The 13,751-nt window shown below is 30.1% G+C and overlaps 1 protein-coding gene across 4 annotated transcripts; it reads left to right on the forward strand.

Annotated features, from left to right (window-relative positions):
• Window positions 1–2,251: 2,251 nt before the first annotated feature.
• LOC136208345 (loganic acid O-methyltransferase-like) lies at window positions 2,252–13,318 on the forward strand. Of its 4 annotated transcripts, XM_065999177.1 has the most exons (4): window positions 2,269–2,344; window positions 4,243–4,331; window positions 10,919–11,548; window positions 12,695–13,318. In XM_065999177.1, exons 3-4 carry the CDS (start codon window positions 10,946–10,948, stop codon window positions 13,058–13,060), a joined length of 969 nt encoding a protein of 322 aa, XP_065855249.1. In that variant the 5' UTR covers window positions 2,269–2,344; window positions 4,243–4,331; window positions 10,919–10,945; the 3' UTR covers window positions 13,061–13,318. The 4 variants fall into 4 exon arrangements, with proteins under 4 accessions (XP_065855247.1, XP_065855248.1, XP_065855249.1 ...); XM_065999175.1 differs by lacking the exon at window positions 4,243–4,331 and having other exon boundaries at window positions 2,252–2,344; XM_065999176.1 differs by lacking the exon at window positions 4,243–4,331 and having other exon boundaries at window positions 2,252–2,344; window positions 12,704–13,318.
• Window positions 13,319–13,751: the final 433 nt, after the last annotated feature.

Below are 13,751 nucleotides of genomic sequence, written 5' to 3' on the forward strand. Positions count from 1 at the left end.
ATGAGCGTTTTCCGATAAAAAAATCCGAAAGTACCCAAAAAATTCTCAAACAAATGCAGAAAATGTAAAATATTATTTGGAGAAACTTTAATTCTTGAATCAAAGTAGGATTGCTTACGGTTTAGTCCCAATAAAACTTTTTCCTTAATTTTATCCATTTTACATCCTTCAACAATTTATTGGGTCAAAACCGTAAGAAATCCCGCTTCGGCCTAAGAATTAAAGTTTCTTAGAATAATGTTTTACATTTTCTGAAATTGTTTGAAAATTTTCTGGGCACTTTTTTCTCGCCAAAAAACGTCCACCCGGATTCCGTTCACCGGAATTTTTTTTACTTGAGCTTCAGGGATCTTAAAATGACCGTCTAATTTAGACGAGTCTAATAGTATAAAATTTTTCGAAAAACGAGGTTAGAAATATTGGAAAAATGTATTTTAAAGAAAAGAAATAAAACATTTTTCTGATGGAACAATATAAGTATTATGTTGGAACAAATGGTACAGTGATTTGGAACAAATGGTATACTGATTTGGAACAATGTAAGTAGGACAAAAAACGTGCCTAGAAAATTATCAAAAAATTCCAAAACATGTAAAACATCATTTTAAGAAACTTTAATTCTTGGTTCAAAGCGAGATTCCTTAGAGTTTTAACCCAATAAATTGTTGAAGCATGTAAAATGGATAAAATTAAGGAACAAGTTTTATTGGGATTAAACTGTAAGAAATCCCGCTTCGATCCAAGAATTAAAATTTCTTAGAATAATGTTTTACATTTTCTGAAATTTTTTGAGAATTTTCTGGGTACTTTTTTTCTTGCCAGAAAACGCCCACCCGGATTCCGTTCACCGGAATTTTTTTTACTTGAACTTCAGGGATCTTAAAATGACTGTCTAATTTATACGAGTCTAATAGTATAAAAATTTTCGAAAAACGAGATTAGAAATATCGGAAAAATGTATTTTAAAGAAAAGAAATAAAACAATTTTTTGTTGGAACAATATAAGTATTATGTTGAAACAAATGGTAAACTGATTTGGAACAATGTAAGTAGGACAAAAAATGTGCCCAGAAAATTATCAAAAAAATTTAAAACATTTAAAACATCATTTTAAGAAACTTTAATTCTTGGCTCAAAGCGAGATTACTTACAGTTTTGACCCAACAAATTGTTGAAGCATGTAAAATGGATAAAATTAAGAAAAAAGTTTTATTGTGACTAAACCGTAAGAAATCCCGCTCCGACCCAAGAGTTAAAGTTTTTTAGAATAATGTTTTACATTTTCTGGATTTTTTTGAGAATTTTCTGGGCACTTTTTTTCTCACCGGAAAACGTCCACCCGGATTCCGTTTACCGGAAATTTTTTTACTTGAGCTTCGGGGATCTTAAAATGACCGTCTAATTTAGACGAGTCTAATAGTATAAAATTTTTCGAAAAACGATGTTAGAGATGTCGGGAAAATGTATTTTAAAGAAAAGAAATAAAACAATTTTCTATATCCTCTCTTTCCTTTTATTTACAAATTTGCCACCTTGCCCTTTTCAATTATTATCAAAACTACGTAGTTTTGTTATGTTATACAATAAGCTCATTGTCACACCCTAACCCATTATCACACTGGATCTCACCCATATATATATATATATATAAAATGCATTACAAATCAATAATCTAAATATGCGTAATGTGTTGAGTAATTACTCTAAGTATGTAAAAAAACGTCCATCCAATATGACCTGATTTGGTAATTTTCTCTTATTTTTATTATTTTACGAGTTCTCAAATAATTAAATTATTTTTCAGGTTTGGTTTGGTGGAAATGGTCCATATCTATAGGGAGAGGAATAGGTGCACGGACCATTTAGCGTCAACAGCATTTGAACTCCCAATTGGTGTGAGAATGTTAGTGGAGGTACCGACAGACATACAAAACCTTCCTAGTTCGGAGTCTCACTCCCCCGTACGATCGCTACTATAGAAGAAGAATAGCCTTGTGTCTCTTTTTTTTTATGCTTTCCTTTCCTTGTAACAAACAAACAAAACAATAAAAGGATATTATTTTTTAGCTATGTATATCTTTTAGTAGCACATGGGTGGGTCCGTTGGGTAAGAAATCCGGATATTATTTTTTAGCTATGTATATCTTTTAGTAGCACATGGGTGGGTCCGTTGGGTAAGAAATCCCATCAAACACAAATAATGTGGAATTAAATTAATGGGCTATTCTATATATAAGTAAAGTATTAAGAAGATAAAGAAAGCAGAATAATGAAAATGATGGAATCATATCCTATGAATGGTGGAGATGGAACCTACAGTTATACCAAAAACTCCTCCTTTCAGGTATCTATTCTTTACTATTATTATTATTTGTTCTCAAGGTTTCCATCATTCAATGTCCAAAAACATCCTACTTTTATTTTAGTCCTGTTTTCTCTTTATATTATATCCATGCTCTTTCAAGTATTAAAATTTAAATATTAACTTAACTTTTTAACATGAAAATAACAATACTTTACATTTCTATGCTTCTATTATTCAGATTTTTGAAAATAATAGACACCGAAAAAGACCTTTAGATAACATATAAACCTGATTTTTACACATACATTAAAAAATATAAAAATTAAATACATATCATAAAATTCAATCCAATCTATTTCATTCATTCCATCCCTTTCGGTTTCTCACATCAAAAGAACTTAGCAAGATCAAATTATGCATTTTTTTATTGTTTTTAATCCCCGTACAAAAATATGATATACGTGTGTGTTATTCATATGTCCTTTTTGGTGACTGTTATTGACATAATTTGGATTAAACAACTACCAAGAGAAATAAAATACAGTTTTTTTTTATGATATTAATGTTAAGAATTTAAGTTTGGTAATATTAATGTTTTATCTTTTTTTTTTTTTTTTTTTTTTTTTTTTTTTTTTTGTAAAAATGTTATATTTTTCATACTTAAAAGACCACAAATGTAATTAACTCATTTGATCATAATTGTTAAAATTAAACCAACCAAAAATTAGATCAGTCCCGTTTCTGAAAAACTTTGCTTTTATGTAATTCAAAAGAGTGTAATAATTTTTTTATAGTTATATATATATATATATATATATATATATATATATATATATAAAATGTATGCATTTTTATTTTTCTTTCAATTTTTTTAGAGAAACAAATTCATTCAATAAATGAAAAGGGCCTAAAACTTAAGCCCAGAGGTTTTAAAAATCCAAACTGGATCAAAATAACTGACCTAATCCATGAATTTCGGTTTCTCATTTCGGTTTTTTTAGTTTTAATTCTAGTTTTTATAATATTTCGATCATTCGGTCGGTTCGTTTTTTATTATAAAATTACCGAATTAAATCAAACCCACTGAAATAAAGTTTAATTAGATATTTAATATAATTATAAGTTAATAACAATAGGATTATTTTTTGTTTTTTTTTTTTTGAAAGGATGATTTTTTGTTAAGAAACTCAAACCACTGTGAAGTTAATAGTTAACGAATTTATTATAAAAAAATAATAATTAACGAATTTAGTAATAAAAAAGTGTTGAAGTATAAATTATATAATTAACGTATTTACTTTTTTTTAATGAATTAACATATTTACTGATAACGTATTTAACTTAAATATAAAGTTTCACTCATAGAATAATATAAGGTTTCTTAACTTTATAATTGACTATAATATATTTAGATTTATAATTGAGATTGAATTTCAAATCACAGTAAAGTTTATAATCAACGTATTTAGTAACTAACAAAATGATTTTTATCTATGAATTTAAATGGCAGCAACAACTCCTAGTCATTTGTTAATCCTAGTAATTTGCTTTCAAAAAATAATTTTGAAGTATAAATTATGTAATTAACATAATTAATTTTTGAAACCAATGAACCGAGTCGGTTCGTCTTGTTGTTGTTATTCGGTTCGGTTCTTATTTTATTGGCTATTTGCTTTTCAATTATTTCGGTTCAGTTCGATTTTCAGATCGAACCGACCGTTGAATACCCCTAGAAACAAAAAAGAAATAAAATCATTACTATGAACGACTAAGTGATCAACTCCAATAAAGAACACATAAAAAATATGTATTATCCGCAAGAATATTTGTACAGTCGTGGATAAGATTGCCAAACTCTATGAGATCAAGCTTCTGGGTATTAATTATGTCCACTATAAGCTTCACATCCATCTCAAACTTTATCTTCTTCATGTCAGAAGAACATGCCCACTCCAAACCCATTCTAAGAGCGAGCATTTCAATCAACTTCACTTTATAAGCACCAGACGCCTTCACACTCTTACAAGTAAGAAAAAACATGTCTTCTTTACTCATAACCTCTCCTAACCTGCATATAGTATTTTATCTAAAAGTTCTCATCCACATTGCATTTGATAAAGCCCGCTCTAGACGGATTTCAATGCACCACTGAATTAGAATTAACATTAATAGTGTTGCAAACTCTACCGACAACCCAATCTTGAAAAAGATACGCATAACACGAACATTATGAATCGAGGAATCATATCCACATGTGATTATTTTGTTAGCGCCACACCGAATAAAGGACCAAAACATCTTTCATGATTTCATCCTCATTCACACATTGATTAAAAGAAAGAAACCAATCATTTGCATCTTCAAAATCTCCATCTAACCAGCTTAAACCAACAACATCCCAACAACTCCTTGTAAAAGAACATGCAATGAGAGAGGCCAGATTTATTGAATATGATCAAGCAACCGATAAGGATGTGATTATCAAACGACCACAGTTCGCTCATTGGGACCTTATTCTTATCGACCACATAAAAAAATCCTAAAGAAAAAAATTAGAGCAATTTCTTGGATAACAATCCTCTCCTATGGTAAGGAATTTCACTGTTTTATCCAAAAGAAATCTTCCAACAAGACATAGGCCGCTATCTGATGGAATTGTTTGGTTGAGAGAAATTCATATCTAGTGCCTTATATTCAGATGAGCCATCCCATTTTTCTATACTTGACACAAAAATATGAAGTATTAAGGGTTTCAAAACAATGATAAAAGAAACAAAACACTCTTACAAAAATGAACATAAAAACAATGCTCACAAGAGGAGAGACATCTTTAATAGAATGAAAGAATGTGAAAATGAAGGAGAGAAATATCCATAAATTGTGATTGAATCAGTAGACTAAAAATTACATCATAAAGCTGGTTATATAGAGTTTGAGCTAATTATCAATGAAAAATAGTTACAAGAAGTTACAAAGATGTTAAGAAAACTATAGTTAACTAACTTATCTCCCACTCTAGTTAATAACTATTCTTGATAACTAACTAACTAAATATCTAGAATAAAGTTTTAACTTCCATATGTCCCTTAAGTTGGAAGGTGTAGATTACACGAACCAGTTTGTTTAAGCATCAATTGAAAAAGTATAGTAGGCAATGGTTTGGTAAGAATATCAACTAGTTGTTTTGTACTTCATTTTTGAACTTCTATCGAACCAAATCACAATCTCGTTCAATGTGTTTAGTTCTCTCATGGAAAGAAGGATTTTGAGCAATGTACATTGTTGATTTGCTATCAGATTACAAACTTGAAGGTTGAATCTATTTGAATCTAATGTCTTCCATAATGTACCTTAGTCATTTTATTTCACATGTAGTGTTTGCTAAAGCCCTATATTCAGCTTCACTTGAGCTTATTGAGACTGTATGTTTCTTTTTGATTTCCAAGAAATTAAAAAAATCTTCTAGAAAAAAAATAAAACCAGTTACAAACCTCATTGTATCCTTACAAATGGTCTAATCCGAGCCACTAAAACCTTTTAGGCATAATGTACCAGTTGATGAGTAAAACATGCATTGTGTTGGAGTCCCTTTAATATACTTGATGGTCCGGAATCCAGCTTGTTCATATTCTGTTGTAGGACACTCAAGATATTAGTTTAATTGATTTATTAAAAAATTGATGCTAGGCCTTGTTGTTGTGAGATATACAAGTTTCCTTATCATTCTTCTATAACTTTGTTCGTGTTCTAAAGCTTTTCCAGTTTCACTTTGTTAATCTCAATGAACTGCCCATAGGTGTTGGTGCAGGTTTTGAAGCTAGAAGACTAGTTTCTAGGATTAAGTCCAAAGCATATTTTCTTTGAGTAATAAAATGACCTTTGTTGACCTCTGTATTTCTAGTCGTGGAAAATACTTAAGAAAACCAAGATCGTTGATCTTGAACTCATTCTCTAGTGACTTATTGACTTTATCAATTTCTTCTTGATTATTTCTTGCCAAAATTATAAAGACATGTTATTCAAGATTGTGATGCTTTTATAAAAAGAGAATGATCAAAGGGTGACTGTCTATAACCAATAGAGAATAAAAAGGTTGTTAATTTGGTAGTCCATTGCTTGGTGGCCTAGTTTAGGCCATAAAGAATTTTGTAAATCTACAAACTTTTTTTGTGTTAGAATAAGATTGAAAACCCGGAGTCAATGACATATAAATTTCTTTTGGTAATTCACCATGAAGAAATGCATTATTTACATCTAGCTGGTTTTTAGAGCTGCAACTAACAAAATTAGTCTCACGATGTCATTTTACCAATAAGAGAAAAATGTCAACATAATCAATACATAGCACTTGAGTATAACCCTTGGCAACAAAATGTGCCTTGTACCTCTCTAAAGAACCATCTACTTTGTATTTTACCTTAAAAACCCATGTACAACCAATTCCTGACTTTTTAGGTGGTAAATTTATAACTAGCTAAGTTGAATTTTGTTCTAAAGCTTTACTTTTAACACCCACAACAGAAAGAATTTCTGCTGTAAAGTCTGAAACGGTTAACCAAGTGGCAACCCTACATGGTGCCACCACACCTATTACATATCATCTTGTTTCTTTGTCCCCTCCTTCGATTCGGTGCTAACAGGGAAAGGTGCCCTCTGGTTGGCTTTCCAAAAAACCTATTCCTTCGCTCCCGCTCGTAGCTGCCTCCGTACGCTCCCTTCCCTGCCCAAAATGCCATTTTTCTATCCAAAACGCCTCTTATCTTTTTTGGGGCCACACAAATAGAAAAAACCATAATAAGCCCACTTATAATAGCGATGATATTAATTTATGAAATTGCACAAATTTTTTCAATAGTATTTTTTCGCTCATATTGATTCACATCAAATAATAAATAAGGAACGCCATCTATTGAACTTTGTTGTTCCGAGGAAAAAAATGAAATTGCAATGGAAGTCTTTAAGATATCATGGTTTTGGTCTATTCCTTTTAGGCCTTAAACTATGAGTGTTTGTATTAGAAGTGGTTTGAACAATACCATTTACTGGTGAAAAATGTTTATAATGCTGAGTTTCAATATTGGAAGGAGAATTACAAAAATCAGATGTCATGTTTTAGTAATTCGATCTTGAAAATTTTCTAAAATAGTCAAGTTGTTTTGAAATTCTACAGAAGGATATAAAGAAAATTGTGTTTCCTTATTATGATATTGAAGTGAAAATTGTGGCTCAACAAACACATCTCTTGAACTAAAATACACCCTTCTATTTAAATAAAATAGCTTGTATCCTTTAGTATTAGTTGGATATCCAAAAAAGATACAAGGAATTATTTTTAAATCAAATTTCGTTGTTTTATGTACTAAATGAGATGTATGAGACAACTAATCAAATACTTAGAGATTAACATAGAAAGGAGCGTTGTGAAACAACTTTTCATTAGAACTTTTATACTGTAAGACTGGAGTAGGCAGAAGATTGATTAAATGAACAACATGAGAGACACAATCTATCCAAAACTCTAGTGGTACTTGTGCTTGAAATCTTAAAGACCTTGCAAAATTTCAAATGTGTTGATGCTTTCTTTCTATAATGTCATTTTGTTGAGGTGTATAAGGGTAAGAAGTTTGATTAATAATGCCATATTTGGCATAAAAATCTATAAAATGCAACTCTCTTGCATTATCAGACCTAACTTTTTTTACTTTTTGCCTAAAATTGAACCTGAACGCATTTGACTTATGTGTAAGAAAATACACCTAGGTAAAATGAGAACAATCATCTACAATTGTCATAAAGTATCGTTTACCTAATAAAGAAGGAACTGATATTAGTCCTCATAAGTCCAAATGATTTAAGGAGAAATATTCCAACTCCTGAGAAGAGCTAATAGGAAATGATAAACGCTTCTGTCTTCCAAGGAAAGATTGGACAATCAAAAGAGAAAATGGTATCGATGCCTGAAACATCCTTATAGATTTATTGTAATCTCAAATGTGATAAATGGCCTAACCTATAATGACAAAGAGAAGATTTTGGATTACATGAAAATTGACTAACAGAATATGAAATAAAACTAGAAAACTAAAATGATGAAATGAAACAGAAGTGAACTTGTACAATCTATTGTGAAGTTCAGTTGAACCAACCTCTTGGTCAAAGTGTCTTAAAAGGAACAACATGTGTTGGTAAAAACAATATCACAATGCTTATTAACTATTAATTTGACAGAAATGAAATTGAAAGAAAAATGTGGTGTACACAACACATTTGCAAGAATTAGTTTTGAACCTAAAGAAAAAATTCCTTTCATAGTGATTGAGACTTTATCTCCATTAGGTATGTAAACAAAAGCATCTCTAACTGACTTCACAACAATAAAGAATGATAAATTATAAGAAATCTGATATGTGGCTCAATAATCTACTACCAATCATTTTGAACTCATACTTACATTCACAAGCTAAAACATATTTACCTTCACCAAAGTTGCTGACTAAGTGTGTTCCACCATTATTCCCTTGATCATTTGTTTGTGATACACAAATAACATGTTGAGTAGAAAGAATAAGTTGAAAAGCAGAAATCATGTTAATAAATGATTTTTGTTGTGCCGAAATACTATTCTATTCAGTTCTAAGCATAAAAGTAATCATTTTTTTGAAATTGTTCTTTAGACAGAACACCTTGATCACTTTTCTCATGAGAACAAAGATTAGTCATGAATTCTCCTTCCTCAGATGTCTTATTTCCCACATAATTAGCAAAAGATATTTTCTTATTATGAGTGAATTAACATTGATCCACAGAATAATTTTCATTGTTATAGAAACCACAAATTACCTTTGTATTTTTATTAAAAGGCTTCTTGAAATCATTTCTTCATGCCAATGCATAATTGATAGCAGACTCAAGAAACTCTAGCGAAACAACCTTTCCTAAATCTACAAGCTATCTTTCTTGTTGTATAACCAGATTAAACACCTTTGTGATCGAAGGAAAAAAAATCTAACATGAGGATTTGAGATTTAACCATTGAAACATTACTATTCAATCCTCTAAAAAACTTCATAGTGTAATCCAGATCCTGATATTCCCTAACTTTCTTGACAGCTAGACATTGTTCCTAACATAATCACCTATATTACATATAAAGTGAGGAATATGATGAAAATTGATAATAAAAAATCCCAAGCCACTTGAAGCTTTGTAAAATACTCAGAAACATTTAAACCCCTCTTAACAATACTATGAGCCAATATTATTCAATAACTAAGTAGGAGTACTCAACCCAAATAAGGGATAGTTTAATTGTTGGAGAAACGGAATTAGAAATCCAGGCTAACACCATTTGGTTACACCTCTTCCAAGCATTTTTTATTTCATGATTTGTAGCATAAAACAAATGCAAATTGCCATCCACATATCCCAATTTTTTTTGAAAGCATCAACAAATCCTAGTTTGTTCTTGGAAATTAAAGAACCTTTAAACAAAAAATCTTACGGAAATTGTTTGTTACTGTGATATCATAACATGATAAAAGGATGTGAAATAAAGGAGAGAAATACATATAAACTGTGATTGAATCAATAGATCAACAGTTACACCCTAAAACTCTTTATATAGAGCTTAAGCTAATCTATATATAATATAAAATAGTAACGATGGAGCTGAGATGTCAGTAAAAAATATAATATAATACGTAATATATTAATTTTAATTATATTATTATATTTATCTATAAAAAGATTATTTTTATTCGTATTTTATCTAAGAGTTCTATAAGATTTAGAATAATCCCTAAAAGCTCTCTAATTTTCTGCATATCTATCTATCTATATATAACATAAATCAGTAACGATGGAGCTGATGTGTCACTTCCTCATTTTTTTACTGATAAAAAATATAATATAATATATAATATATTAATTTTAATTATATCATTATAAAAAAGATTATTTAAAGTATATGCAAAAAAAAATAATAATTTAAATAGCACCTTTATAGATTTTTTAATATTTATATGCTAAGATAAATCTGTGCATCGCACGGGCCAAAAACTAGTGATCAATGAAAATAGTTATAAGAAGTTACAAAAGTTCTTAAGCAAACTATAGTTAACTAACTTAACTCTCACTCTAGTTAATCCTCTCAACTAACTAAATAAATATATAGAATACATTTTTAACTTCTCATAATCTTACAAAGTTAATTTACATATTAATTAACTATTGATATTAGAGTTTTAAGATTTTCTTGAAAATAGTTTTTAGTAACCTCATTATTTGATTTTTTCACTTCATTTGTATTTGTTATATATTTTACAATTTATTTCTTAATTTCAAATTGACTTTCCAATTTTGTTAATGTATAAATTTTTTCTCTTTCTTAAAGAAAATGCAAAAAAGATTAATACATGAGATTCTTTTATAGAGATATGTAAAATTCTTTGATATAGACCGGGACTAATAATGGTCATTCCACTTAGATGATGCCACGACATTCCAATTGCTAATGTGGAATCATCATAGTTTCCGATTAAATAACATAAGTATATATATATATTGTTGGATTATTATATGAAATGTATAACACAAAATTTGATCAATGTGCAGAGGCAGTGCATAAGAAAGGCTAAGAGTATGATTGATGAGATAATTAATCAAAATCTTGAAATAACAGCTTCAAACAGTACATTTAAAATAGGAGATTTAGGATGTTCAGTTGGACCTAATGCCTTAATTTGTGTGGAAAATATAATCGAAGCTGTGAAAGTGAAGTATCATGAATCTACACCTGAATTTCAAGTGTTTTTCAATGATCACACCTTCAATGATTTCAACACTCTCTTTAGATCTCTACCTCCGGAGAAGCAATACTTTGCGGCCGGCGTAGTGGGTTCTTTCCATCAAAGGCTGTTCCCCGAAAACTCTATTGATTTGATCCATTCATCGAATGCTTTACATTGGCTGTCTCACGTGCCAAAGGAGTTGCTAGACACCAACTCTCCTTGTTGGAACAAAGGCAGAATATACTATCCTAGTGCTCCACAAGCAGTAACCAGAGCTTATTCTGCCCAGTTTGCAAAAGATATGGACATTTTCTTCAAAGTTAGATCCAAAGAGGTTGTTGAAGGAGGTATAATGGTGCTCATTTTTCCTACAGCTGGACTTTCTCATTCTTCTGTACTCTGTACCATGATGTTGGATGCTTTGGGACCTTGCCTAATGGATATGGCTAAAGCGGTAACCCCAACAACTATTCTCACTTCTTTTTTTTTCGTGTTATAAATTACAAAAATAAAGTTCCAAAATAGGCCTAATCGTATCTGAAGAATAACAAATATTATACCTTTAGCATTTTGAAATAAGCACTTTAACCCTCATCATTTTTCCCCAATTCAATTCGACATATATATTTTTTCAATTAAAGAACGACTTTCAATTTGATTAGTAATTTTCAATGAATATTTTACTTATGAAATTTCTTGACTAAAAATGGGCACCAATGATGAAACCATTAAGGTACATTCACTTAAAAAATGTTAAGGGTATAATCATTCTTCCGCAAATAAGTTATGGGTATTTTTTGTATCCCTAACCCTAGAAACGTTTAAGCTAAAACCCGAGTAAAATTCATATATGACTCCTGAACTATAACACTACTAATATTATAATCCTTGAACTTTACATTATAACAATATTAAAATCCAAATAAAAAAATCCTTGTAAATTTAAGAGGTAATGCATCATTCACCCACTCAAGTTGTCCAAAACTGCAAAGTGACCCCTGAACTTCTAAAGCTATAATTAACCTCCTTAACTTAGGTTAATATCTGTGATTTTTGGGTTTTTTTTCCATTTGTTAATGTATCAGCAGATAGTTAAGATTTAACGACACATATATATTTTAGACATCTTTTATTTATGATGTAAATTATGTTGAATGTTTTTTAGGTTTAGGGGTTATTTTGTTCAAAATAAAAAACTTCTGGATTATTGTTCCAAATAAGCAAATTGAGGACTTAGTTGTAACATTTTGAAGTTCAGGAGTTACAGTTTTTGAACAACTTGATGGAGCTCGGGATTTATTAGGTCTAAATGGAACGAAATGATGATTTTTTTTCCTGAAACAACGAAATGATAATCTGAAAATAGATATTTGACAACAATTCATGATGACATTGATAATAAAAAGATGCAATATATATAGTCAAACTTCTGCAAGCCATCCCCGTTATTTTTTTAAATGATTTCTTTTTATTTATACTTTAATGTAGTATAATTTAAATACATGAAATAAGATTTAGAGATTATAATGTTAGTTATATGTCAAGAATTATGAATGTATTTTAGGTGGTAGAGTTGTATGATAATTGGTTATTGTTAAAGCATGGACAGGGATCAGTGAGCGAAAGTTTAGTGGACTCGTTCAATTTGCCATTGTACATCCCCACGAAGAAGGAGATGTTGGAGGTTGTTGGAAGAAATGGAAGCTTCAAAATAGAGAAAATAGAATTATTTGATGCCAAATCTGATGATGTTGATGTTGATAATGACATGAAAACTATTAGAAATGAATGGGTGATGTGTTTTAGAGCTTCATTGGAGGGAGTTCTTACCACACAATTTGGAAATGAGATCATGGATGAATTGTTTGATCGTTTTTCGAAGAAGATAGAGCAACTTCAAGTCAGGCCAATTGGGGAAATGCAAATGTTATTTCTTGCTCTAAAACGCAACTCATCTCATCTATAGATATAGATAAGATGCATAACCTTACTTTTCCAATCGTCTTCTTCTTCTATATTAAACTACTTGAATAAGTGTGCAGCACTACTAGAAATAATATAGATGTGGATTGTAATATCACCATATATTTATAATTATTATATGGGATTATATGTTGTGTGTATAGTGGCTGGCTGAACCTATATTAAACTACTTGAATAAGTGTGCAGCACCACTGAAAATAATATAGATGTGGATTGTAATATCACCATATATTTATAATTATTATGTGGGATTATATGTTGTGTGTGCAGTGGCCGGCTGAACCAGGAATGTTCTGCATTGGATTCTAATCTTTTATCACCATCCATGCCATCAATTGCAGTGTTAGGGAACAAGTAAGTTTAAGCTACCAAAACTCGTAGCAAACCTAATAATTATAAATATTAAACAAATATAATATCCATAACAAACTGTTGGTGATATTTTTGAGTAACAAAAATATTCACTTTACACCCTTGACTTGTGTGGGAAAATACGGGTGTGTCAGAGAATTTGGTTCTGAACCTACGTTTAAGGAAACGGTTTTTATAGATGCACTTGTGTCTAATGGAAAAATGACTAATAATCAAACAATTGTACGGGAAAAGCAAGGGTTGTGAAAATGTTTCCCTGGGTTCCTAGTTGCCGTCAGCACAACTTTAACTAGAATTGGACC

Source organism: Euphorbia lathyris, chromosome 10 (assembly GCF_963576675.1).
Source record: "Euphorbia lathyris chromosome 10, ddEupLath1.1, whole genome shotgun sequence".
NCBI classification, from domain to species: domain Eukaryota; kingdom Viridiplantae; phylum Streptophyta; class Magnoliopsida; order Malpighiales; family Euphorbiaceae; genus Euphorbia; species Euphorbia lathyris.

Bases quoted from the DNA above. Each gene is read 5' to 3' on its own strand.
- LOC136208345 (XM_065999175.1), top strand. From the start codon at position 2,270: ATGAAAATGATGGAATCATATCCTATGAATGGTGGAGATGGAACCTAC. The intron at 2,345-10,918 runs GTATCTATTCTT...ATCAATGTGCAG, and splicing joins CCAAAAACTCCTCCTTTCAG to AGGCAGTGCATAAGAAAGGC. The intron at 11,549-12,694 runs GTAACCCCAACA...TTATTGTTAAAG, and splicing joins TAATGGATATGGCTAAAGCG to CATGGACAGGGATCAGTGAG.